Source organism: Ailuropoda melanoleuca, chromosome 9, assembly GCF_002007445.2.
Source record: "Ailuropoda melanoleuca isolate Jingjing chromosome 9, ASM200744v2, whole genome shotgun sequence".
NCBI lineage: Eukaryota > Metazoa > Chordata > Mammalia > Carnivora > Ursidae > Ailuropoda > Ailuropoda melanoleuca.
In genome coordinates, this window is record NC_048226.1 from 63,216,726 (window position 1) to 63,242,342 (window position 25,617).

General features: G+C 38.6%; 1 protein-coding gene across 7 annotated transcripts in view; it reads left to right on the forward strand.

Annotated features, from left to right (window-relative positions):
* DPY19L4 (dpy-19 like 4) overlaps positions 1–8,183 on the forward strand; it is a 56,952-nt gene extending 48,769 nt beyond the window's left edge. For 6 of the 7 annotated variants that reach the window (XM_034668315.1, XM_034668320.1, XM_034668317.1 and 3 more), the window contains 2 exons: positions 2,648–2,806; positions 4,440–8,183. In XM_034668315.1, coding sequence (XP_034524206.1) covers positions 2,648–2,806; positions 4,440–4,604 — 324 coding nt within the window. In that variant the 3' untranslated portion in view covers positions 4,605–8,183. The remainder of the gene's footprint in view (positions 1–2,647; positions 2,807–4,439) is intronic. The other variant, XM_034668319.1, reaches the window with a different exon arrangement.
* Positions 8,184–25,617: the final 17,434 nt, after the last annotated feature.

The following is a 25,617-nucleotide window of genomic DNA, read 5'->3' on the forward strand; positions in this document are numbered from 1 at the left end:
GTAACATGAGCTATGCAATATGTATAGCCATGAAACTAGAAAATAAAATGAGACCAAATTCTGAAGGACCTGGACTGTCATGCTGAGGAATCTAGACTAACCCTTGGAGGCATTTGGGAGTTATCAAAGACCTTTAATAAGCCTGGGAATGGAATGCTTAGATCTGTTTTAGAGAGTTAATTATGGTCAGAGCAGAAAACAGATTGAAGCAGGGAGAGGTCAGAGATGAAGAGATGCCTACCTGGCAGTGATTTACCTGAGAGACAACAGCTGCCTTTGACTACTATTTGCTGTACTTTGAAAGGGTCGAGTTGCCAAGACAGAATGTATATAGCATATCCCTGAACTTTATTTTTTGTGGATTTCTTTGTTGTCTTATATAGAATTTCAGAATCATTTATAATTAGGTTAAACTTTTAATTAGGTTCTAATTAAATTTAAACATTTTAGAGTTTTATGTTTTATGTGACTTGACTATGAGAATAGGAACCATGTTTTTTTTTTCAAAACTTTGTCTTTTTCTGTGGTGTCTAGTACATAGCAAGTGCTGAATAAATTTGTTGTTACACTAAAATTCAAATTGAACTCTATAAATGAGACCATATAATTTGAATTAGATACTATCTATAATTCATGACATGTGACTAATCTTTGTATAATCTCCTAGGCCAGTGATCTCAAACCTGGGACTATTATGCAATGTCTGGAGACATTTTGATTGTCACAACTAAAGGAGGAATTCCCCAGGCGGTTAGTGGGTAGGGACCAGGAATACTGCTGGACATCCCAACAATATACTGAACAGTCTTTCTCTGTCCCAACAAAGAATTATGTAGCCCAAAATGTCAGTAGTGCTAAGATTAAGAAACCCTATCTATTAGTAATGTTATTGCCATTGCAAAGAGGTGTTTTTTTTTAATGCCCCGTGAGTATGTTAAAGTTTCTCAAAATTTAAAAATAAATAAAAATATATGTGAAAAACAATAAATAGATATAGGCTGGATAAAACTATTTCCATTGAAATGTATTTAAAAATAAAATGAAGGAGAAACTTCCTCTTGGTTTATTAGCATTCTGTGTAGCACAGAATATTCAGGTGAGTATCTCTCTCATATTAGTGAACATTGGACCTCAAGGTGCTGGATAGACAGCAACCATAACATGCAGTGGGCGGCTGCTGAGTATCAAAGAGGTGGGGATGTTGTCCAATCTAGATTTCAAATCTCAGTATTCTTAGGGCATATGGTATGTGGTACTTTGGGCTTAACATTTGTGATTTTATTCTGAAGGGTAGCAAAAGCTTGTCCAATGTTAGCATTTCAGAAAAACTGAAAAACCTTATTATTTAATAAGATCCAGAACTTACTATCTAATAAGGTCAGCAGAATTGTAATGAAAAACACCATGGAATCAAGACATGAGTTTTATTTTTTTATTTTATCTATTTATTTTAAAGATTTTATTTATTTATTTGACAGAGAAAGAGAGAGAGCACAAGCAGGGGGAGCAGCAGAGGGAGAGGGAGAAGCAGGCTCTCTGCTGAGCAGGGAGCATGTTGCAGGGCTCGATCCCAGGACCCTGGTATCTTGACCTAAGCCGAAGGCAGATGCTTAAACAACTGAGCCACCCACGCGCCCCAAGACATGAGTTTTAAGTATTCTTGCTCATTCAGTATTTTGTGACAGTGGTCAAATTATGTTTAACCTTGCTGATTTTCTCTCGTGTATAAATGAATATAAAATACTCTGTACATGGTAATAAAAATTGTAGGAACTATTATAACTCAATAATAAAAAGACAAGCCAATTAGGGAGTGAGCAAAGCCCATTTGCAGCAATGCGGATGAATCTCGAAGGCATTATGCTTAGTGAAAGAAGTCAGATAAAGACAAATAACTGTATGATATCCCTTATATATGGAATCTGAAAAAGCCAAACTCATAGAAACAGCCAAAAACATAGAAACATAGAAATAGTAGAGTCATGGTTACCAGGGGCTGGAGGGTAGGGGAATGGGGAGATATTGGTCTAAGTGTACAAACTTCCAGTTATCAGATGAATAAGTTCTGGGGATCTAACGTACAGTATGGTGATTATAGTTAACAATACTGTATTATGTACCTGAAAGTTGCTAAGAGAGTAAATCTTAAATGTTCTCATCAAAAAAAAAAAAAAAAAGATAATTATGTGACACAATGGAGATGCCAGCTAATATTATGGTGGTAATCATTTTGCAACATTTAGGTGTCAAATCAATACATTGTACACCTTAAACTTGCAAAATGTTGTTTGTCAATTATATCTTAATATATCTGGGGGGGAAATGGCCAGAGGACTTGAATGGCTGTTTCTCCAGAGAAGATATACAGTGGACAAGGAATGAATTATGAATATAAGCTTCTTCCATCCAAGTACTAATCAGGTCCAACCCTGCTTAGCTTCTGAGATCAGACGAGATCGGGTGCGTTCAGGGCGGTATGGCCATAGACTGGATATAAGCTTCTTGAGGGTAGGAATCCAGTCTTAGTGAATATCTTTATTTTCCATAGATAGTGCTTAATACTAAGTCATAGTAAATGCTCAGTGTATAGTTTCAAATAACAAGTTTTAAATGTTTTTAAATTACTGTTTTAATTATATTCTTTCAGATCTATCAAATCTATTCAAAGCGATCTGCTGAGGATATTTATAAAATACTGACATCCTACAAAGCTAATTACCTAATTGTAGAGGATGCTATCTGCAATGAGGTGGGAACCATGAGAGGCTGTAGGGTTAAAGATTTATTAGACGTTGCAAATGGCCACGTAAGTAACCAGTTGAGAAGTTAAATCTTTTTGAGAAAAATGAGTTTTTAAAACTTTTACTCATCAAACTTTATTTCTAGAACTTAACTAAGAATATAATTAAAAGTTATAAACAGTGGAGGAGTGCATTAAAAGTAGTTTGAGGTATTTTTTCAATGTACAAAAGAAAATTTGGGCATTTTTGCAGAAAAAAAATAATTTTACCAATACCTAGGTTCCTTTTTCATTGCCTGTACTTGTTCATGTTCCACATTTATGTACAAAAGATGGCATAACTTGATTTGAATGATGATTTTATTGTACCTTATTATAATAATTTAAAGAGCAACTGGTTACATTGTTATATTATTATGTTGAGAATTTTCTCATAATTTGATTCATAGCTAGAAAAATCACTTACTAAATTATCACAGTCCCTGACATCCACAAAAATTAGTGCATTCAGAGCTACTCTGGTTTTTAGGATGTGGCTGTATTTTAATTTTTCATTGATTTTGGCTGTTTTACCAAGCTTTTTTTTACTTCTCAGCCTACAATGTGTACATTATATATCTGACAACTAAAAGAAAGGGGAGTTTGTATATCTGGTAATTAGTGTTGTCTGGAATGGGTGCCTTTACTCCTGGGAAAGTTGGAGTTGGAGGACCTTAGAAGAATTTCAGTTCAGCCATTCTGAGTTGACGCACATATTCTATTCAGGTTGCAGCCAAGATTTTTCTGTCTCTTCCTAAATAATAAGCTCTTGTTCTTATTGTCACAGACCAGCTTGCAGGTGAGAAATTAGATTGTATGATTTCCACCTTTGTCTTTCTTCATGACCCCTTAATCCTGTAATATAAACATATTCTGTGTTCTGCTGTATTTTGAATTTTCTCTCTTGGTACTTGATATCTGTGATCTTTGGCTTAATTGGTGACAGAATGGAATTTTATTAACATCAGGTATTCTGTAATTACTGCTGTGTTTCTACCTGCTCTCTGGAGCCTTTTAATTCTGATCTTGGCTATCTTTCTGCTCCATTTTAAAGATCAAATTATTTCTTCTTTCATGTAATAACCAGGCGTGGACTTAAAGCTACTCCATCCTTTTACTCTAAAAGTTGCTTCTCTGACATCTTTCCTAAGTTTTAGAAGAATGTTTAATGTTTTAGTATAGAAAACCCTTCAAGCTAGTTAAGCTATCTTAGTGAACATCATTAAGGGTGGGAATGAAAAGGTTTGCACTGGATAAATCTCAAAAACTTGCTTACTAGATAATTGTAAGTCATTTCTACATAAGGAGAAGACTTGAATATATATTAAGAATACGTCCATTTCTCATTCTTAGTAAGCTCCATAATAAGTCAGAGGAATGATACTGAACTAGGGAGACAGTCTTCTTTATTTGAGGATTTGAAAATCTTTTTTGAAAATCAGAAACACTTTATACTGGTCTCAATCTCAAGGGGAAGCTGAAGAGTTTAATGGAGATGGTGACTCTCTTATAAGGAGGGCTCTAGATTTGCTAAACAGTTTGAGATAGTCCATGTGTAGCAATAATGTATTTTTTATATAAATACAGTCATTTACATTGATTGTATTTCTCCTATTAACTTAATAGCCTTTTTAATACTGTGTTTCATATCTTTTGATAGGTGGTTTGTGAAGAAGGTGACAAGTTAACCTACTCAAAATACGGGCGGTTTTGTCATGAGGTCAAAATTAACTATTCTCCATATGTGAATTATTTCACTAGAGTATACTGGAACAGATCCTACTTTGTATATAAAATCAACACTGTGATATCCTTTCAGTCTTGAAAGACAGCAGGACCTTCATTTCAAAGACTTATGTCACTTGAAGTAAAATGTGATTTTCTTCTTACCTACATGGTGTCTTCTAGAAATCGGAGTATGGACATTTGAAATGTTGCTGCTGCTTTTCCCTATTGCTGTTAACTGGATTCAGAGATCTGCAGGGAATAGAACATCAAGCATTACTGTCCTTTGGTAAAATGTCAAATCTGCCGCTCTGTAATATTCTGGTCAGGTGTTTTCCTATCATTACATGGTCTTTAAAGACTGTCTTCTCATTATCTTCTCAACTGTTATAAAATTGTCCTCCTAAATCTTCATTCTGTCATAACATAGGTCTTGAATTTGAATATGTTCAACGTCAAAGTATATTTCTCAAACATAACATTTAATAAATATGTCATTTAATGTCATATAATTATAGCCTAGAAGGAAGGAACTCTTCTTATCCTCAAGGCAGTTTCTGAAAGTATTTCATGGTTTATAATAGAATTGAAATATTACAATAAAAACTAATTTAAATGTTAGCTGAAAATATGTGACATTTAAATTAAAATTTGTAAATTGTATAAAGGAATGTGATTTTGAAGGATATACATAAAGATATATCCAGATTTTCCATGATACTGCTCTCATCATCTGCTGCTTATATGACTGTGCACTTTCTTAGTAAAGTATAGTACATAATATTGCATTTTATTATTTTACAACTATTAAGTGGTTAACTTTTTTCACTTACACCCATAAATGTAATACCAATTTAATCATGATAAAACAGTAACTCTTGTTACCTAAATATTTTTTAAACAGATATTTAAAAGAATATTCAGGTTTTTAAAAGATATGGAATGGGGTATACAGTCTATTCACATATTTTCTACTGAAGTAATAAGTGAAAAATTAAATCTTTATCAGAATAAGAATATTCTGATATTAATGACTAAAATGACATGACACTAAAATGAACAATTTCTGGGGATAGGGGCAGATGCTATTAAAAATACTTCTGCATAGAAGTATATTTATTATAAAACACAAATGCTATGATTTATGAAACTATGGTACAGTTTTCAACATTAAGAACAAAATGACAATTATAATAAAATTCACAACATAGTTTCACAACCAAATGCTACGTTCCTTTAGGTTGTTTTCATATTTTAAATCATTTTGTAAAAGAAATTCTTAAATGATTAGTCAGGCTGTATAAAGAGATTTGGGATAGATGTATCATTTTAATAAGACAGGATGCATGTTTAGTTTTACCTTATACATATGTTTAGTGAACAGATTTTTTGAATTTTTACTTGTTAGAGTGCTGTAAAAATTTCAACTTCAGTGCTCTAAATTACTACACTAGAAGGGAGCATCTTTTCATTATCTCTATTTTCTACTTTTATATATATATGTTTGCTTGTTTGTTTTTAAGTATAAAAGCACATGCATTCTTAGACTAGCTCTAGGATATTTTGCTTTTTTGGAGCTTCAGAATAATTGTTTGATGGCAATGTCATACATCTGGTGTACTAGTTTTATTGGTTCTCATTTCCTGCTTTTTATATAATTTTTAACAATTATATTAACATAGTTGAAGGCAGGGCATTTCAGGTTCTCTATACATCTTAATAGTGAGTCACTAGTATTTAGCTTCAAGCCTTATGAAAATATTACTGTGGAGGCGCCTGGGTGGCTCAGTCAGTTAAGTGTCTGCCTTCTGCTCAGGTCATGATCCCAGGGTCTTGGGATCGAGCCCCATGTTGGGCTCCCTGCTTAACAGGGAGTCTGCTTTTCCCTCTCCCTCTGCTGCTCCCCCTGCTTGTGCTCTCTCTCTCTCAAATAAATACATAAAATTGTTAAAAAAAAAAAAAAACCATTACTGTGGTTACCTAAGTATACAGCAAATAGTCTCCTGGTAGTCCTTGTGATAAGAGCATGTAAAACAATGCAATTTCAAAGTCAGCTTGCATATTTTGAAAGGAAGATAGAATAACCTATGTAGCATGAAATATTTAATTGAATTTTTATTGATTTATATTATGATCAAATATGCTGAATTAGTTTTGATGTGTGTTTTTTGTTTTTGGCTTTCGACATATACATATTTGTAAGTTGCTTTTGCTTCTGTCAACTTATTTCTTAAATAGATTTGGAGAAACTTTTAATTTTTTAAATGAGAAATTTTTCAGTCAGCATCAGTTGAAAAGGAAAATATAAGCTTTATTATAGAAGTAATAATATTGGATAGGAGAGATTGGCTTACTTGCTTCTGTTTTAACTGTAGTTAAAACAGTAGTACAGAAAACTTGTGAGTGAGGAGCACTTAATTTTCTTGCTTATTTGTAGAATAACAAATTATTAAAAATTCTGTAAGTAATTACATTTGGGTAACTTACAGTTGTTAGATTTGACAATAAAAATCTATGGAAGGAGCAAAGTTTATGGTTTAGGATGGAAGGAATTTCTCAAAGAAATACAAAACATACTTTGCCCTTGATGTTGCAAAGCCATTGAAATAAGTGCCTTAACTTCTGTTTACTTTTTATTTTCAAAAAATATTATGGACTTTTTTCTTTTCTGTAAGAAGATTTTGGTATCTTTTTCCTCATCATTAAGCACAGAGAAAAACTCCTCACTATGCTATTTTCAGTATTAACTTTAATTCATTAATAAGCAAATCTTTGGTAATGGTACCAGGGGGATTTCTAGCCTGCTAAGTTAATTTATTTAGCTTCCCAAATGCCAAACAGTCCAACAAATAAAACTTAATTGATAAGGTATATGATATTGACTCTGTGCTGGTTTATATTTTTTTCCAACTTCGGCACCTGTAACTTGGTGCTTTTTGTTAGACTAGTAGGGTTTTACAGCCTACGGAGTATGCATTGTACTTCATAACTAACTTTTTTCTTCATTACTTTTTGTGTACATAGACCACATGTTTTTTCAGGACATTAACCCAAACCGCCAGTAGCCTCACTGTTGTGGCACTCTTCCATGTACTCCAGATCGATTCAAGGAGAAGCAGAAATGGAGGTCAAAGGTTGGGGCTGGAAAATATGCTTTAAAAAAGTAGGTTATTAATTTCTCGAAGGGCACAGTGAGTAGCCATCTTACTAAACTGTTTTATTTTTGAAAAATCGCTTGTTTTTTGGCCCTTTCTATTTTTGAACTGTTAAAACATTTCATTGCCTTTAGTAGATAGATAAAAGTAGTGCCTCTCTTTATAAAATTGTTGGGGTTTCTAAAAGGTGTATGTAAGTCAATTTTTTTGGTAAATTTATTTTAAATGCATGAATATTTAAAGATCACGTGTTATGAATTATTCTGTATATTTAAGAATCTTTTGTAAAGCAAATAACTGCTTCCTAATTTACATCCCAATATATTCTCTCTTCATTTGTCCACTTTTTAAAATATATAGTCTCTATTGTTGCTATTTGCTAATAGTTTTAGATCCCAATATGTATTAAAATTATAATTTTGATGAGTTGCAAGTGAAATTGAACAATTTCTTATTAAAATAATAGCTCATTAACTTTTTGAATGTTTAGAGTTAATAAAATTAGATGTGAGAATTGCAAAGAATATATTTGACTCAACTATTTTCCATCCACTAAGGTTTCTAAACATTATACTTACTTGTTTTCTGTAATTAAGCACCAGATTTGCCAAATTTACATAAAGTCATCTTTGAATCGTTTGCTTATATCCCTTAGAATTTGCACCATTTTATCTGATTTCTATGTGCAGTTCTATGAGAGATGTACTGAACATATGGCCACAATATTTAGTGGATTAATGGTATCAGATAGAAACATGGCATTCCAAACTTCTAGTTTGAAATATCTCATGAACAACTTTTTAATATTTTGAGTGAATAGCTTTGTACAGCTATTTAGCAAAAATGAATATAGCTGCTTTTATGTACATTGACTTCTGAATCATATCTGTAACAGTGTATAGCAGATTAAATGTGTTCCTCCTGAACTAAAGTTATGTCTTTGCAAAAGAATAAAAGTTAATTTCAATAAATACAAATCCTTTAAAAGAGTTGGGTTATACACTAGTTTACTTCAGATTTTGTAACATTAAGTGTACTTTTATTAAGAATGAAATTATTTCATGCTTAATTACACTCCTTGTTTTGTTTCTATAATAAAACTTTTTAGAATTTTAAGTTGTCTTGTATTTGTATATATGTATCTTTTTTGTTGTAGCTTTAATGAGACGTAATTTAAAAACCAGTCAATTCACCCATTTAAAGTGTACAATTTGACGGTTTTTAGTATACTGAGTTGTGCATTTATCACCATGATTAATTTTGGAACATTTTTATCACCCCAGAAAGAAACCCCATACTTTTTGGCTGTCGTCCCTAACCACTCTATCCTTAGGCAACTCTTACTAATATATTTTTCTGTGTGTGTATTTGCCTGTTCTGGACATTTCACATAGATGGAATCATGATATATGGTCTTTTGTGACTGACTTCTTTCATTTAGCATAACGTTTTCAAAGTTCATTCATGTTGTTGTATGTATCTTTTTTATTGCCAAGTAATATTCCATTGTATGGATGTACCACATTTTGCTTATCCATTCATCATTTGGCGGATGTTTAGGTTTCCACTTTTTGGCTATTGTGAACAATGCTGCTATGAACATTTGTGTACAAATATTTCGGTGGATATAGGTTTTCATTTTTCTTGAGTATATGTGTAGGAGTAGAATTTTTGGGTTATATGATAACTATGGTAACTGAGGAACTGCCAGACTGATTTTCAAAATGGCTGTACCACTTTAACAATCCCTGCAACAATGTGTGAGGTTTCCAATTTCTCCCTGTCCTTGTCAACACTTGCTTATTACCTTGCTTCTTGATTGTAGCCATCCTAGTGGATGTGAGTGGTATATTATTGTGGTTTTCATCCACATTTCCATTATGGCTAATGATGTCGAACATCTTTTTATGTGCTTACTGGCCATTTCTATATTTTCTTTGGAGTAATGTTCATTCAGATTCTTTGCCCATTTTTTTAAAAATTGGGTTATCTTTTTATTATTGAATTGTAAGGCTCTTTTATATTCTAGATCTAAGTTGCTCATAAGATACATGATTTGGAAATATTTCCTTCCATTCTTTGGGTTTGCTTCACTTCCTTGATAGCTTCCTTTTAATTTTATGCTTTTAATTTAGATTGTATTGTTAATCACATTTGATATTATTGATATAGCATTTTAAAAAACTATTTATTTTAGAGAGCAGAGGAGGAGGGGCCAAGAGAGAGGGAGAGAGAATCTCAGGCAGACACTCTGCAGAGCATGGAGCCTGATCATGACCTGAGCTGAAATCAAGAGTTGGATGCTCAAGTGACTGAGCCACCCAGGTGCCCCGATGTAGCATTTTTACTGTGATGTGTTTGAAATAGATCTTCATGTATCCTACTTGGAGTTTGTTGAGCTTCTTAGTTATATACGTTAAGACTTTTCTTTAAATCAAATTTGCAACTTCTTATATATTCCTATTTTACATATGTTGGTGTGTTTAATGGTGTCCCACATCTCTCTGAAGCTCTGTTCAATTTTCTTCAAGTTTTTTCTTTGTTCTTTGAATTGCATAATCTCTATCTTCAGGTTTGCTAATTCTGTCAGTTCAAATCTACCTTTGAACCTTTCTGAATTTCCATTTGTGTGTGTGTATGCTTTCGCGCACGTGCCTGTACCATTTTTATCTCTATTGATGTTCTCTGTTTATAGTGACTGGATATTGGTCTCCCTCCCAACCCCTGGAGCCTGTTACTATAGTTGGCTGTTTATTTCCTTAGTTTTGGCTGGACTGTTTTAGTGGTGTCTGTTTCCTCCACATTATGGCACCTCTGATGTGGGTCCTCAGACATCCCTGCCTTGAGCCTGTACATAATCACCCTGGGGTGACAGTGGCTTTAGCAGGGCTCCTTACTGTCTCTTCCCTTGATCTTATTCAGCCGTGAAACTCCACTAGCGTCCACTGATTGTTGTTTTCAACAATCCCCTGGGGCATAAATTGCTGCACAACCTGATCCAATTAAATCCTGTCTACTTTGAAGGGATAGTTTGGGGGGGGAGGGGCAATGATTGTGGTTCGTTCTAATGCCAAGAGGGCTCTTCTTTGCTCTCTCTTTCCCTGCTTGCCTCTGGTAAACTCTGTGGGCTATGATTTAGCTTGTATCTATTACGAAGCTACCAGCTGCTTTTTAATTGCTTTCTACCAAAATTTTTGTTATTTTGAGTGCCCTTAAGTTTGAACTTCCCTATACTCTGTTTCAGATAAAGGCAGTTCTTTTGGAGATAGCTGTGCAGCTCTCTGTTTTACATCCTGGTTTTCTCTGTAGGCAAAAATTACCGAGCCCCAGCTCTGGAGCTGGGAGTGGAGGCAGAGTTACGTGTCTACGTGGCGCTCCTACAGTAGGAGCGGGCTTCTGCGTGGAGATCATGCCCTCTCTGGTCTTGCCGGGGCTCTCCCGATGCGGAACTTCACCCTACAAATTAGCTGGGGTAAGAATGACCAGCGTTCCATGCCTGAGACAGAGTCTCTCCTCTTGAGAGTAGGGCTGGTTGTGATGAGAGAAAAACTCTTTAAAGGCCTGGTACACAAGGAAACCATTTTAGATTTCTTTCTAAGTCAACATGACTGTATACAGACTTTGATCTGTGGCCCAGTACATATGTATTGTACATCTGCTTTGTGAATGAGTAGCGTAAAGGAAAACCATCTTGTCCTTGAGATACCTGTGGTCAGTGTTACTAGTCCCTGCATTCCTTTATGGTAAAACTTGTGATTCCTGCTTGTATGGTAATCTGTCATCTTCTGAGCTTTTTATAAGATGTGAAAAAGTGTATAACCCTGTGAAAACTGTTCATTTTCAAGAACACTTTTTTTTTTTTTTTTTTAAGAATTTAAGTAATTTCTGCACCCAGCGTGGGGCTCAGATCCACAACCCGGGTGATCGGGAGTTGCACACTCCACTGACTGAGCCAGCCAGGTGCTCCCAGAACACTTTTTTCTCTGTGGAGAGTGTTTCCTGGGCAGTTGTCCTGACTTGGGCTCTGATAAAACTCTCTTTTCCTTTTAGAGATTCTAAAAGGTTTTTCAGGTTGTGTTGACAGGTGCAAGAAGGTAACTCCTCACCTCTTGGCCTCACTTGCTTGGAATTTAGCCTTTGCAACACATGGCTGGGAGAAATGGGACATTCTGGTGGCTGCCTCTCCCGGGAAGATCCTGTAGCCCTCAGTGGGGCTCGGAGTGCGAGAGGCAGCCCTGTATTCTTGGCTGTACTAGAGTGGATTTGCCATCATGCTGAGCTGCTGGGGAGGGGGTGGGTAGTGGTTCAAGTGCCACATGGGTTCAAATGCTATAGACTGTGGCTGTTCTTACTCAGCTTTGGTAGATTTTTTTGAATATTTCTTCACTTGCCATATGCCCTTAGGTCAATTTCCAGAGATTTTTAAATGGTTGTTTTTTAAAAAAATAATTGTCACCAGGTAGGCTTGTTTCATGAGAGCTCCTCACACTGCTGTTCCAGATGTGAGACTGTGTCCATGAACTTTAAGGCTATTGATGACTGGGAAAAAATTTAGCTGATCATTTACAGTACTTATTAATTGGCTTTCTTTTTGGTAGTATCATTGGTAAGGAAATAGAATTAATTAACAGTTATTACTTACCTGAAAAATTATGACTAGGGCTGTTGAAACGAGGGACTGCGTATTTGTCAATCTGATAAACTAAGTGTCAAAACAATGAAGAAGGCTCAAGTAACCACTGCAAATATTCAGTTATAATCCTATTGAGTGGTTTTTATAACCACAGTGACAAAATACAGTGAAATTAGGAAAATGTTTACCCCATAGGGTAATTGGTGAGAAATAAAAATTTGATACTAAGTAAAACATTTTCAATTCCTACTAAGTAAAACATTTTCAATTCCTAGCAAGTGTTTTGTAAATTCCAGCTTTTATTATGTGAATATCAAGACCTGGCCCAGTGCCTGGTACATAGCAACTTTAGCACTTTCACAGCTCTTTTTATTCAGTATTGTCTTTTGTTTGTTTGTTTTAAGATTTAATTTATTTGACAGGGAACACAAGCAGAGGCAGTGGGAGAGAGAAGCAGGCTTCCTGCTGAGCAGGGAGCCCAGTGCAGGGGCTCGATCCCAGGACCCTGGAATCATGACCTGAGCCAAAGGCAGATGCTTTATGACAGAGCCACCCAAGCACCCTCAGTACTATCTTTTAAAATCATTGAATAGGGGTACCTGGGTAGCTCAGTCGATTAAGCATCTGCCTTTGGTTCAGTCATGATCTGGGGTCCTGGGATCAAGCCCCACATCGGGCTCCCTGCTCAGGGGGGTGTCTGCCTCTCCCTCTGCTCCTCCCTCTGCTTGTCCTCTCTCTCTCAAATAAATAAAATCTTTTTAAAAATAAAATCATTGAATATTACATTAGAAATTAATTCTTCAAAAGTTAACCCCAAAGGTTGGCTTATTAAATTAAATGAAATCTAAGTATACTGGACAAAGTAACTAGCAATAATAAGTCCATCAAAGACTTTCTCCATTTTTGTTAGACAGTATTTTTGATCTCTGGTATTTCTTGTTTTTTTTCTTAAGGTTTCCATCTCTCTGCTTACATTACTCATCTGTTCTTGCATGCTGTCCATCCATTAGAGCCTTTAGCATATTAATCATAGTTGTTTTAAATTCCTTTATATTATAGATAATTCCAACATCCCTGCTATGTCTGATTCTGATGCTTGCTATGTCTCATCAGATAGTGTTGTTTGCCTTTTGGTATGTCTTGTAATTTTTTCTTGATAGGCAGGCATAGTCTCGCAAAAAGGAATTGCTATAAATAAGCTTTTAGTAATGTAGTGGTAACGTGTGGGGGAAGGGGAGGCATGCTCTAGTCCTATGATCAGGTCCTGGACTCTTAGTGAGCCCGTGCCTCTAGACTGTGAACTTCACAAGTGCTCCTCATTCTTCTCCCTGTGGGTGGGACAGGATGGCTAGCATGGGCTAGGGTTGATTATTTACCTTCTCCCAAGTCAGTTAGGCTCTGAGAAAGCCCTAGCTATTAAGCTCTGGTTTAATAGTTTCTCTTTAGGGCAGAATTCTTCATATAATTTTGGATAGCAGTGCTTCATCCAATACATCTTTTGCAAATATTTTCTCCCAGTCTGTGGCTTGTCTTCTCATTTTCTTGACATTGCCTTTCACAGAACAAAAGTTTTTAATTTCAGTGAAGTTCAGCCTATCAGCTATTACTTTCATGGATTGTGCCTTTGGTATTTTATCTAAAAAGTCATCACCATATCCAAGGTCATCTTGATATTCTCCTGTGTTATCTTCTATGTGTTTTACAATTTTGTGCTTTACACTCAGGCCTATGGTCCATTTCAAGTTAATCTTTGTGAAGTATGTAAGATCTGTGTCTAGATTTGGTGTTTTTGTTTGTTTGCTGCATGTGGATGTTCCAGCACCATTTGTTGAAACAGCTATCTTTGCTGTATTGAATTGTCTTTGCTCCTTTGTCAAAGATCAGTTGCCTGTATCTATGTGGGTCTCTGTTGTGTCCCACTGGTCTATTCGTCTATTCTTTCACCAATACCACCCTGTCTTAATTACTATAACGTTATAGCTTTAACGGGTTTTAGGAAGACAGAAAAAGATAGCTAGGAAAAACAAGAATCACACCATGAAACTATTTAGAACAAATCTTACTGCCTGTGCTTGGACCTGAGGTCACATGCAGAGTTCTAGATGGGAATTGGAGAATGTAGACTTTAGCTTTCCTACAGAAAAGAAGCCAATAGTGGGTCTTTGGGGTGAGTGATGATAGCCGGTTTATTATATATGCCACAAGGATGACCCAATTTTTAAAAATTATGCATACAGTTGAATAGAAGAAGACGGGAAGGATATGCAGGCTTTCTTTGCTTTGACATACACTGATGTCAGCTACCATGGTTTAGTTAACACCAGTCCTCCAGCAACACAATTCAAATTTTAGTTACCATGGTACAGTAACTGTAATCACATAAAGTACAACCTTCACTTGCAGTTCTTCAGTCCACAAGGTACTATGTGAATAAAAGATATATGTCATGATCACTTCTTTCAAAATCTGTGATTGGTAACTGCACATCTGTTTTCCAGTTCACACACAGACAGCAAAGCACATGATGATGTCACCTCTGTGTCTCCCATTTGAGTGATAAACCCAAGTGACATCTTACAAAAACGGGTAATCGAAAGAGGGAATTAGCCAAAGAAAGATAAAAGTACACCAAAGAGAAAGCGATAATGTTTGAATGAAATTTGAACCAAATGTAAGTAAAGTTATAGAATAAATACCTGCCCTTGGATATATCAGCCCTGCCACTATTCAGAGATTCCAGATATGCCACCAAAGGGGCTTTGTGAATATACTGATATGAGAAAAAATGAATACATCCCAGAGGAAGTCACACTAACAACAAAACTTAAGATTAAAGGAATTCTCAGAGATCTTTCAAGACATTGAAAACACAAAAGATAAAGTTATGAAAGCTGATCCGAGCTTAGAAAGGATTATGAGAATTTGCCAAGACAGAACATGTGCTTGCTCTGTATCACGAGTTCTATGAGAAGAAGGCAAGTACTGTTGAAACTACTTTTGATAAGTTTTTTATGGAGAAATAAAATACTTTAATACCCAAAGTTTTTTAGTGTTTAAATTATAATGTGCTAAATATTACTTCTACCAGTCTTTTACTTCCATGTTTACTTAACTGGTACACCACCAGTTAGAGAGTTTTTTAATGTTTTGACATTAAATTTTTCAAAGTTTTTAAATTAGAGGTGCCTGGGGGGCAAAGGCAGTTAAGCTTCCGACTCTTGGTTTCAGCTCAGGTCATGAACTCACCGGTTGAGATTGAGCCCCGTGTTAGGCTCTACACTCAGCGGGGAGTCTGCTTGAAGAGTCTCTCCCTCTGCCCCTCGCCCCACTCTCGCGCACACACACACTCTCTCATCTCTCTCTCTCTCAAATAAATACATCTTTTTTAAAAAGTTTTAAAATTTAAAGATCATGGAACAGTAGTAAGTTTCCATTGATTATCGAGATCAGTTTTGCATCATTTCAGCTTGCCTGGTCATTTCTGTGGTTCCACACTGCTGTACAAAGACTGCTTGTATACCAAAATGTTGATAATGGTAAGGTGGTAAAATTATTGGCAATTTGTAATTTATTCTTTTTGTTTGTATTTTCTAAGTTTAATTCCATAAATATGGATTGATTTTGCAATTTAAAAAGCAACAAAACATAAAAATTTTAGAAGAATAGAACTGTACAATATTGCTGCAGATGTAAGTATTTGCAAATGCCCGTTAAGTCTTTTTTGGGAGGGGGTGAGGGGAGGAGGCTCTGAAGAACTAACACTGATCTTTTGTGGTTCAAAACTATTAATATAATGGGAACATACCATGATTGATTAAACTTCATTGTCCAAAAAAAGTAGAATCAACAGCCCAATATTTTAATGGAAAGATCAGTGTGAACTGAATGTGCCGCTCAGTTACCACCAAGTGGCAGCAGCAACAATTTGATTTACCACCACTTCTTTTTTTTTTTTTAAAGATTTTTATTTATTCATCTGACAGAGAGAGAAACAGCCAGCGAGAGAGAGAACACAAGCAGGGGGAGTGGGAGAGGAAGAAGCAGGCTCCCAGCGGAAGAGCCTGACATGGGGCTCGATCCCAGAACGCCAGGATCACGCCCTGAGCCAAAGGCAGACGCTTAACGACTGAGCCACCCAGGCGCCCCTCACCACCACTTCTTAAGTGTACCCATTTCATCCAGATTTTTTTTTTAAGATTTTATTTTTAAGTAATCTCTATGCCCAATGTGGGGCTTGAACTTTTACAACCCCAGGATCAAGAGTGTCTCGTTCCACCAACTGAGCCAGCTAGGCACCCCTCAACCACATTTGGTTTTTAAAATGTTTTCTGCAACAAAGGAATAAAGACTTGTGATAATTAATTCCATATCTCAAAGCAGGGAAAAAAATCAAGGTGGAGCCAGATCAGTATCACCCAGTAGGAATATAATTCAGCCCAAATTATGGCCATTTGAACATCAGTAAGAAAATAGTAAATATAGCAAGTTGAAATACATTGAGTCTTTGATAGATCCTCAAATGGGAAGGTTAATACAAAGTGTACAATTTGGTGGTTGTGATATGAAAGGATGGATATAACAGGATGTGATGGTAGTAGGATATACTTTGTTATTATTTAAATAAGGGACTGTTAATACACAGGTAGTTCATTTATTAAGTTTATGACTATCATGTATAGTTATATACTCATTCTCTCTGTTAAAAAGGATGAGTCTGCCCTATGGCCCAGCATTGCACCAGTAGGTATTTACCCCAAAGATACAAATGTAGTGATCGAAAGGGGCACCTGCACCCCAACATTTATAACAGCAATGTCCACAATAGCCAAACTATGGAAAGAGCCCAGGTATCCATCGACAGATGAATGGATAAAGAAGAGGGGGTATATATACATACAGTGGAATGCCACTCAGCCATAAAAAATGAAATCTTGCCACTTGCAACGATGTGGGTGGAACTAGAGGGTATTATGCTAAGCGAAATAAGTCAATCAGAGAAACAATTATATGACCTCACTCGTGGAATTTAAGAAACAAAACAGAATGATAGGGGAAGCGAGGAAAAAGTAAAACAAGACAAAATCAGAGAGGAAGACAAACCATAAGGGACTCTTAATCATAGGAAACTGAGGGTTGCTGGAGGGGAGGGGGATGGGACGATGGGGTAACTGGGTGATGGACATTAAGGAGGGCACGTGATGTAATGAGCACTGGGTATTATATAAGACTGATGAATCACTGACCTCTACCTCTGAAACCAATAATACATTGTGTATGAATTAATTGAATTTAAATTAAAAAATAAAATAAAAAATTTAAAAAGAAGGATGAGGGATGCCTGGGTGGCTCAGTAGTTAAGCACCTGCCTTCTGCTCAGGTCATGATCTCAGGGTCCTGGGGTTGAGCCCCATGTTGGGCTCTCTGCTCAGCGGGGCGCCTGCTTCTCTCTCTCCCTCTGCTGCTCCCCCACTTGTGCTCTGTCAAATGAATGGATAAAAATCTTAAAAAAAAAAAAAGAAAGAAAGAAAAAGAGGATGAGTATGAGGAACTAGAGAAACTCAAGATCATAATTCAATGATTCTAAAGTGCATATTGTTCCACATTTTCACATCTCTGAAAGTGGCGTGTATCTTATAATAAATGCTGTCATAGATTTGTTATGTAGATTAATCCCAGAAAATAGCGGAACCCCCATCAAGAGAAGGAAGCACTGGGGTGCCTGGGTGGCTCAGTCACTTAAGCGTCTGCTTTCAGCTGACGTCATGATCCCAGGGGCCTGGGGTCCAGTCCCGCATCGGGCTCCCACTCCGTGGGAAGCCTGCTCCTCCCTCTGCCTGCCGCTCCCCTTGCTTGTGCGCTCTCTCTTCCTCTCTCTGTCAGATAAACGAATAAAAAATTTTAAAAGAAAAAACAGAGAAGGAAGCACTGATCAGTACTGACGGTCACAAAAAGAAGGCATTGTTCCAAGACGATGGCTCAGCCAATGTCCTCAAGAGGGCGCTGTGACAAATTGAGTCCATCACCCAGGAAGGGAAATCTCTAGATAACCTTACAGAGATGAGATATTATTGAGGCATAAATAACTTTACAGTAACGAAAACAATGTACCCCAGAATGGTGGATAGAGCAAAGTTTATTGGAAACATCTCATTTCAAGGCAGATATCAGCTTATGTCAATAAAGAAATGATTATATAGATAAATATATATATGTAGCTACATAGATCCTATGATATAATCCTATGATATAATCCTATGAGAAAGGTATTAAGCTTAGAAGTCTTATGAGCAAGCAAAGGCCAAATATAAAAATGGACCCAGCCAGTTGATTGTAGCTCGCATTTGAGTCATCTAAAGAAAGGTAACTACGTCTGAGTCCCATCCCAAAACCTGTGAGCTCCCTTTTCCTTCTGTGTGTTCAGATGTCTGTAACCCTAAGAGGGTGTGGAAATAAGTGTTACTATACCTCAGCAAGGTAGCAACACAACTATTGTAACCCTAGGAAGTCATTTGAACAAATATAGGGGGGAAATGAAGAAGTTAATTAGAAGAATGTTAATATTTTAAAGGAGGAATACATTTTGTAATTCTTGTATGTTTTGACTGCTTTTTTTTAACGTATTTGAATCAGCCACACTAAATTTGCTAATGGTAGTTCACATTCTTTACAAGACTAAATTGTAACTAATATTTAAGTATTTAAGAAAAATTGATTTTCAAACGTGTTTATTAGATATATAGATTTAACTATGTGAGCAACAAACAAAGTACAAATAGTAGTGAACGCTCCTCTGAAGCACGGGAAGGCCTTGGCTGATACAGAATTGTATCTACAAGTACCTGGAAGGGATTAGTACTCTCAGTAGCCCCTTAAATCACAGGATACTTGTGAGCAGACCATATGTGACATGCATTGGAGAATGAGGCCACAGTAAATCCTTTTGGGACATGGTGGATGAATGAATGAGTGAACTTTGTAAAGTGTATGCACTGGTAATTAAAGAAGGTGATTGAGCTTTTACAGAATTGTACAATTCTGGTCAGAATAATTTTTCCAAAAATCCCAAATGCCCAAAGGAACATAGCCTGTAATAGTAAATGAGCTCATTATATAGCTGAGACTGATTATGATTAATTCCTGTCCTCGCTACGACACTCATGATGGTATTCAAACATTCTTCTTTCCTTTAGTTATAAAATATTTCTCTCGGAAGATGCTGGTCCTTAGTAGCTACCATCTATACTATGGATCCTACCAGCAATGGCATGTCAGAAAGGTCAAGAAAAGGGGGGCGCCTGGGTGGCACAGCGGTTAAGTGTCTGCCTTCTGCTCAGGGGCTCAGGGCGTGATCCTGGCGTTATGAGATCGAGTCCCACATCAGGCTCCTCCGCTATGAGCCTGCTTCTTCCTCTCCCACTCCCCCTGCTTGTGTTCCCTCTCTCGCTGGCTGTCTCTATCTCTGTCAAATAAATAAATAAAATCTTTAAAAAAAAAAAAAAGAAAGGTCAAGAAAAGGGCTTAAGAATGAGGGCAGGGGCACCTGGGTGGCTGAGTTGGTTGAGTGTCTAACTCTTGATTTTGGCTCAGGTCATGATCTCAGGGTTGTGCAATCGAGCCCTGCATTGGGTTCCATACTCAGCATGGAGTTTGCTTGTCCCTCTCTCTCTGCTCCTCCCCCTGCTCTTTCTCTCTCTCTGTCTCTCTCACATAAATAAAAAAAAATCTCTATTAAAAAAAAAAAGAGGGGCGCCTGGGTGGTTCAGTCCATTGAGCATCTCACTTCTGCTCAGGTCATGATCCCAGGGTCCTGGGATCACGCCCCATGTCGGGCTCCCAGTTCAGCAGGTAGTCTTCCAACCCTCACCGTCTGCCCCTCCCCCTGTCCATGCTCACTCGTGCCCTCTCACTTTTTCTCTCTCAAATGAATAAAATATTTTTTTAAAAGGAATGAGGGCAGAACACAGTCATATCCATGATTTTATTTGAGCCTGATGACAACTCTATGAAGGTCATTGTTGTCTTTATTTTAGAAATGACAAAATAGAGGTTCAGAGAGATTGATTAGCTCAAGTTTCCACAGCTGTGCCAGAGCTGAATCCAGAACTGAATTTCTGGCTTCTACCTTGTTTAATATTCTCTTCTCTGTACCATTCCATGTAGAACCCTCGGGATTTAGTTTGAATCTAAACAAATGTTTCTCAACTTCTTATTCTTACGGCCCCCTAGGAAGCCTTTTTAGAGATCTTTTTTGGAATGATCTCCCCCATAAACTCTATGTCTGTGTATCTATTAAATGTATATTGTGGTTTTTACATAAAAAAAGAACTTGGCACCCCTCCAAGGACCAGTTTTCACCCCTTTGGGTCTGATATCACCCCTTTGAGAATGCTTGGTCTAGAGAGCCAGTGTCACTGTTGATTTAGGGGAGAAGGGAACGCGGCTGGTCTAGTAGTGAGATTCAGACACTCCCTGGGCAACCCGGCTGGGTCATACTTCACGCCCTAGGAAACACAGCTTAAAACCGCTTCCTCCTCCTCCTTCTTCTTGAGAGAGAGAGACATAGACTGAGGGAGCTTAAGTGAACACATGCACACAAATGGGGGGGCGGGAGGGGCAGAGGGCAGGCAAAGGGAGAGAGAGAATCGCAAGCAGGCTCCATGCCTAGTTCAGAGTCCAATGCAGGGCTTACTCCACGACCCTGAGACTGTGACCTGAGATCACCATCCCAGCTGAAATCAAGAGTCAGATGCTCAACCCGACTAAGCTGCCAGGTGCATCACCCCCTACTTCTTTTAAGAGGCAAACTTTTTAAAAAAGATTTTTATTTATTTATTTGAGAGAGAGAGAGTGAATGGGAGAGAGAGAGAGAGCTCAGAGATAGAGTGGGAGGGAGAAGCAGGCTCCCTGCTGAGTGGAAAGCCTGATGTGGGGCTTGATCCCAGGACCCCACGATCATGACCTGAGCCAAAGGCAGACACTTAACTGACTGAGCCACCCAGGCACCCCAGAAGGACATATTTCCTTGCTGGTCATGAAGTTATCCATAGCCAAGGATGATTTATGCCTTATAATCTGCCTCTTGGGGCACCTGGGTGGCTCAGTTAAGCATCTGCCTTCGGCTCAGGTCATGATTGTGGGGTCCTGGGATCGAGCCCCACATCAGGCTCCTCCGCTTTGAGCCTGCTTCTTCCTCTCCCACTCCCCCTTCTTGTGTTCCCTCTCTCGCTGGCTGTCTCTCTGTCAAATAAATAAATAAATAAAATCTTTTTTAAAAAAAGAGAGAGAGAGATGTCTTTCTCTCTCTATGGTAGAATTGTAAATTGTACGGTGAATTTTTCCTTGGTCAGAATTAGGCACTCCACTGTGTTCTAGGAATTTCTATGGGAATTTTGTTGCTGTAATGTTAATACTATCTAGTTAAGTTCAATATATAATCATTTAGAAACCGAAATTATGTTGTGGCAATAAGATGAGCCTCGTGTTCAGTAAGAAAGTAGACTCTTGACAGCAAGGAATGTTTCACAGTCCTCAGAGGCAAGGTCATCCAGCCCATGGGCTGGGACACATCGAGCAGGGGTGCATGGTGGCATGCAGCATTGTGCAATGAACGCCTTGTGGAAATGGATGGTGGACATACTACAGGGACAAAGTGTTCTCGTGAGGCAGTTTCCCACGCTGGGAATTGGCAACAAAGAGGTATGCCAAGTTTTAGGGATTATAAAGAACAGAAACGGTCATGGTCGTGGACGGAAACAAATCTCCAGGAATCTGAGAACAGGAAACTCAGGATAGAAACAACACTGCTCAGAATCTCTAATTCTATGCCCAGCAATAGGCCTAAAAATGGATACTAAAAAATCTTCAAGGGGCACCCGGCTGGCTCAGTTGGAAGAGCAGGTGACTCTCGATCTACGGATCATGAGTTCAAGCCCCACGTTGAGTGTAGAGATTACTTAAACTTTAAAAAAAAATCTTCAAGCAGTTAGCTACCTTCTGTCTCACTGGAGACTTGGTCTCTTATCTCTGCTTCTCTTCGCATGTCTGCTCCATTCCCTTACCTCTGTAGACCTGTTTCTTCTGCCTACAGATGACTGCTTCCAACCCCTCGTCCTCACGGTCCTCCAGGTTCAGCGCCCACCACAAGCTAGCATTAGTCTCTGAGCCTCAGGGTATCTGTGGAAGGCATGTGGCAGAAGTCACAGCCTACTGACCAGCCAACGGGCTGCCCGCCTTCGGGGAGTCGACTATCCCTGGCTCTCCTAGGAGCTCACGGGAGGCCGCACCCCTGGAACTGTCCGAGTAGAGGATAGCAGCGTCCCAGAAATGACCTGCTTCCCTTTTCAGCGCAGATGAAGTCCCCCAAAGAGCAAGGGCTTTGTTCCTAGTTAGGGCCAAGAGCTGGGCTTCCTGCAGGTTTGCAAACGGGCATGTGGCTCATGGTGACAGTGCTGCTGGGGTGGAGTCGTTCCAGCATGTAGGTTTCTAGTTCCCCGTGACAGGCTGCTGGCTCCTCATCGCTAGTGCTGTGCTCTTCTCTGGTCGTCTAGGTCACTTGCTTGCTGGACAGCTACAGGGGAGAGCGTGCCTCTGGGCAGTAAGAATTAGGAGCTGCTCCGCCTCCGTGGGCACACCAGATCCTTTTCACCGTGGGGCCTTGTGCAGAAAGCATGAGGGTGGTGGGCAGAGCACTCTTCCTTCCTGCCTCACTGCCGACCCTGCCTCCACACCGAGGTCATTTGGCTCCCAAAGAAGTATATGAAGGAGTAGAGCTTGCTTTAAAAAAAAGAAGAAAAATCATGCATAGAGAAGTATCTGAAGGAGTTGTGTCCGTTCTGGTTTGGCTGGAATAACAAACCGAGTGACTTTTCTTTCGTAGAGGTCCTTCGTGGGTTTGGTTGTTTATTGGGTACAGTTGAACTTCAAGCTTGTTGAGTGTGGCTGAGAATACCTTTCATGGAAGTGCTGGCCTACTGCTTCTCGAACCATCTGTGGTGAGGAACCGGTTTGTGTCTGTGTGTCTTAATTTTCAATCCAGACTGATAGGTGGGTCTGCTGTTTAGGACTACCTGGCAGCTCACACCATATGCTGAACTCACGACCCAAGCTCCTCAGCACCCAAACTCTTCTAGAAGTGCTCGACTGGGTGCACCACTGATCATGCATTTGGGTGTCAGGAGGATGTCCAATTGCTGTAAACACTTCTCAACACATATTGTCAATCCAGGACTTAGCTCAACGCAGACCAGTAACAAGCAGCTGGAGGCATGACACCAGTCTGCAGAGCACACTTTATTTCTTTATTTTTTAAAGATTGTATTTATTTATTTGACAGAGAGAGACAGAGAGCACAAGCAGGGGGAGAGGGAGAAACAGACTCCCCACCGAGCAGGGAGTCCGATACGGGGCTCGATCCCAGGACCCTGAGATCACGACCTGAGCCGAAGGCAGATGCTTAACTGACTGAGCCACCCAGGCACCCCCAGAGCACACTTTAAACATCTCTGTTCTCTGATTTTGTGTGTGCGTGTGTGTGTGTGTGGTTTGAAAGCAGATTATTTAAAGCGATCACATTATTTGCTACCACATTCTCATCTGTCTTGATTCTCAGACTGTTTGGGTAAAACTTTGGAAACTGCTTATGCCACTGTATTGGATGAAGTCAACTGCTTATTAAGAGCTGAGTGTCCGCCTTAGTGACTTAGGATTCTTCAACCACATGACGAAACAGAGAGTAAAATATGGCCTTTAGTGCCCTGGTTGATATGTTAATATGACAATATGGTCTTAGCTACTAAGAATGTCAGTAAAGTTCTAGGGTCCAATTCTAAAAGTGAAGCTTGAGTTTTTGTCTTATCTGTATGCAGAGGGATTGCTATGTTTTAAAGCCTAAGTGTAAAAGTATAGAACTTGGAAATAAACCAGTGAGAGACCAAAATGAAAGTTCCCATGGCTTCTTGTTCCCAGATATCTGGCTGACAGAATGGAAGTCATAGACCTCCAGCCACTCAGAAGGGCTGCGCCCCTTCTCCCCATGGAACCTGGAAGTGCAGAAATGGAGTCACCTGCCTGGTCCAGTCCCCGACCAAGTTTGTCTGCCGTTGTAGGAAGGGTTATAAAGGAAGGTGGTGTGCGGTTGACCTGGTGAAGGCGGAAAGACCTTGGGGGCTCTGCTCTGGCTTCCTCGTGGCCATCAGCATATGCCTGTTCCCTTTTTTAAGTAATAGGGTCGCATGCGGCTATCCATTCAGCTAGAAATTATGCAGGAGTAATCAAAAGACAGAAGTTTACGACATGAACACTGCCTTATATGAGCTTTAAGTTCATTGCTGGTTGTAAAACCTAGAACACAGCAGTGAATCATGTTTTAGGAGCAGTTTAGTAAAGGTGTAGGTCAGATAAAGGAGAGGTTAAGTAAAGGTTTGTAGCTCTGGTTTATATTATTTGCATGCATGGGAAATGTAGGTGCTACATGTTCAATCCAACAACTTCTTTAGTTAGCAAATATTTATTGGGTGCCTCTTATGTACCAAGGACCGTACTAGGTAAACAATACAACCACTAATCTGCTCCTCCCCACCACGCACCTAAGAGCTTAGAGACTAGCAGGGAAGTTAGGCTGCTAATTAATTGCAAGCAGGTGAGTTGAGGGCCAGGACGCTGACGCTCAGGGCTATGGCAGCATGTAACAGGGTGCCACACTGGTCAAGGAGGCAAGGGAAAGCCCTAGAGAAATTCAATGTAAGTGTAAAGAAGTAATTTTTTTTTAAAGTTTGGAAGCATTTATTTTTATTGTTTTTAGTAAGCTCTACACCCAACATGGGGCTCGAACTCATGACCCTGAGATCAGGAGTCGCGTGCTCTACTGACTTGAGCCAGCCAGATTCCCCAGGAAGTAATGTTTGATAGCTACAGGATTTATTATCTGTCTTGAAAGATCTGTTTTTGGAAGCCCCTATGAAGATGTGATTCAGTTAGATGTAGCCAGATAGCTTGTGTAAAGAATAGATAACTTGCAATCATGAGCCTCCTGTCATATTCCTTCTTCTACCCTGGGAAGTATCAGGAAAAGATATCTAGAACAACTAGTAGATATGGACACTACCCCCAAAGGCCACAAGATGGCAGTGTAACCATTAGCATACTTCTTTACCCCACCATTATTATTATTATTTTAAGTAAGCACTATGTCCAGCTTGGGGCTTGAACTCACAACCCAGAGATCACAAGTCGCACGCTCTACAGACTGAGCCTGCCAGGGGCCCCACCCCCAAAATACTTACTGAAAATAGTTTTAAATTATCTGCTCATAATTGAATTGTAGAGCA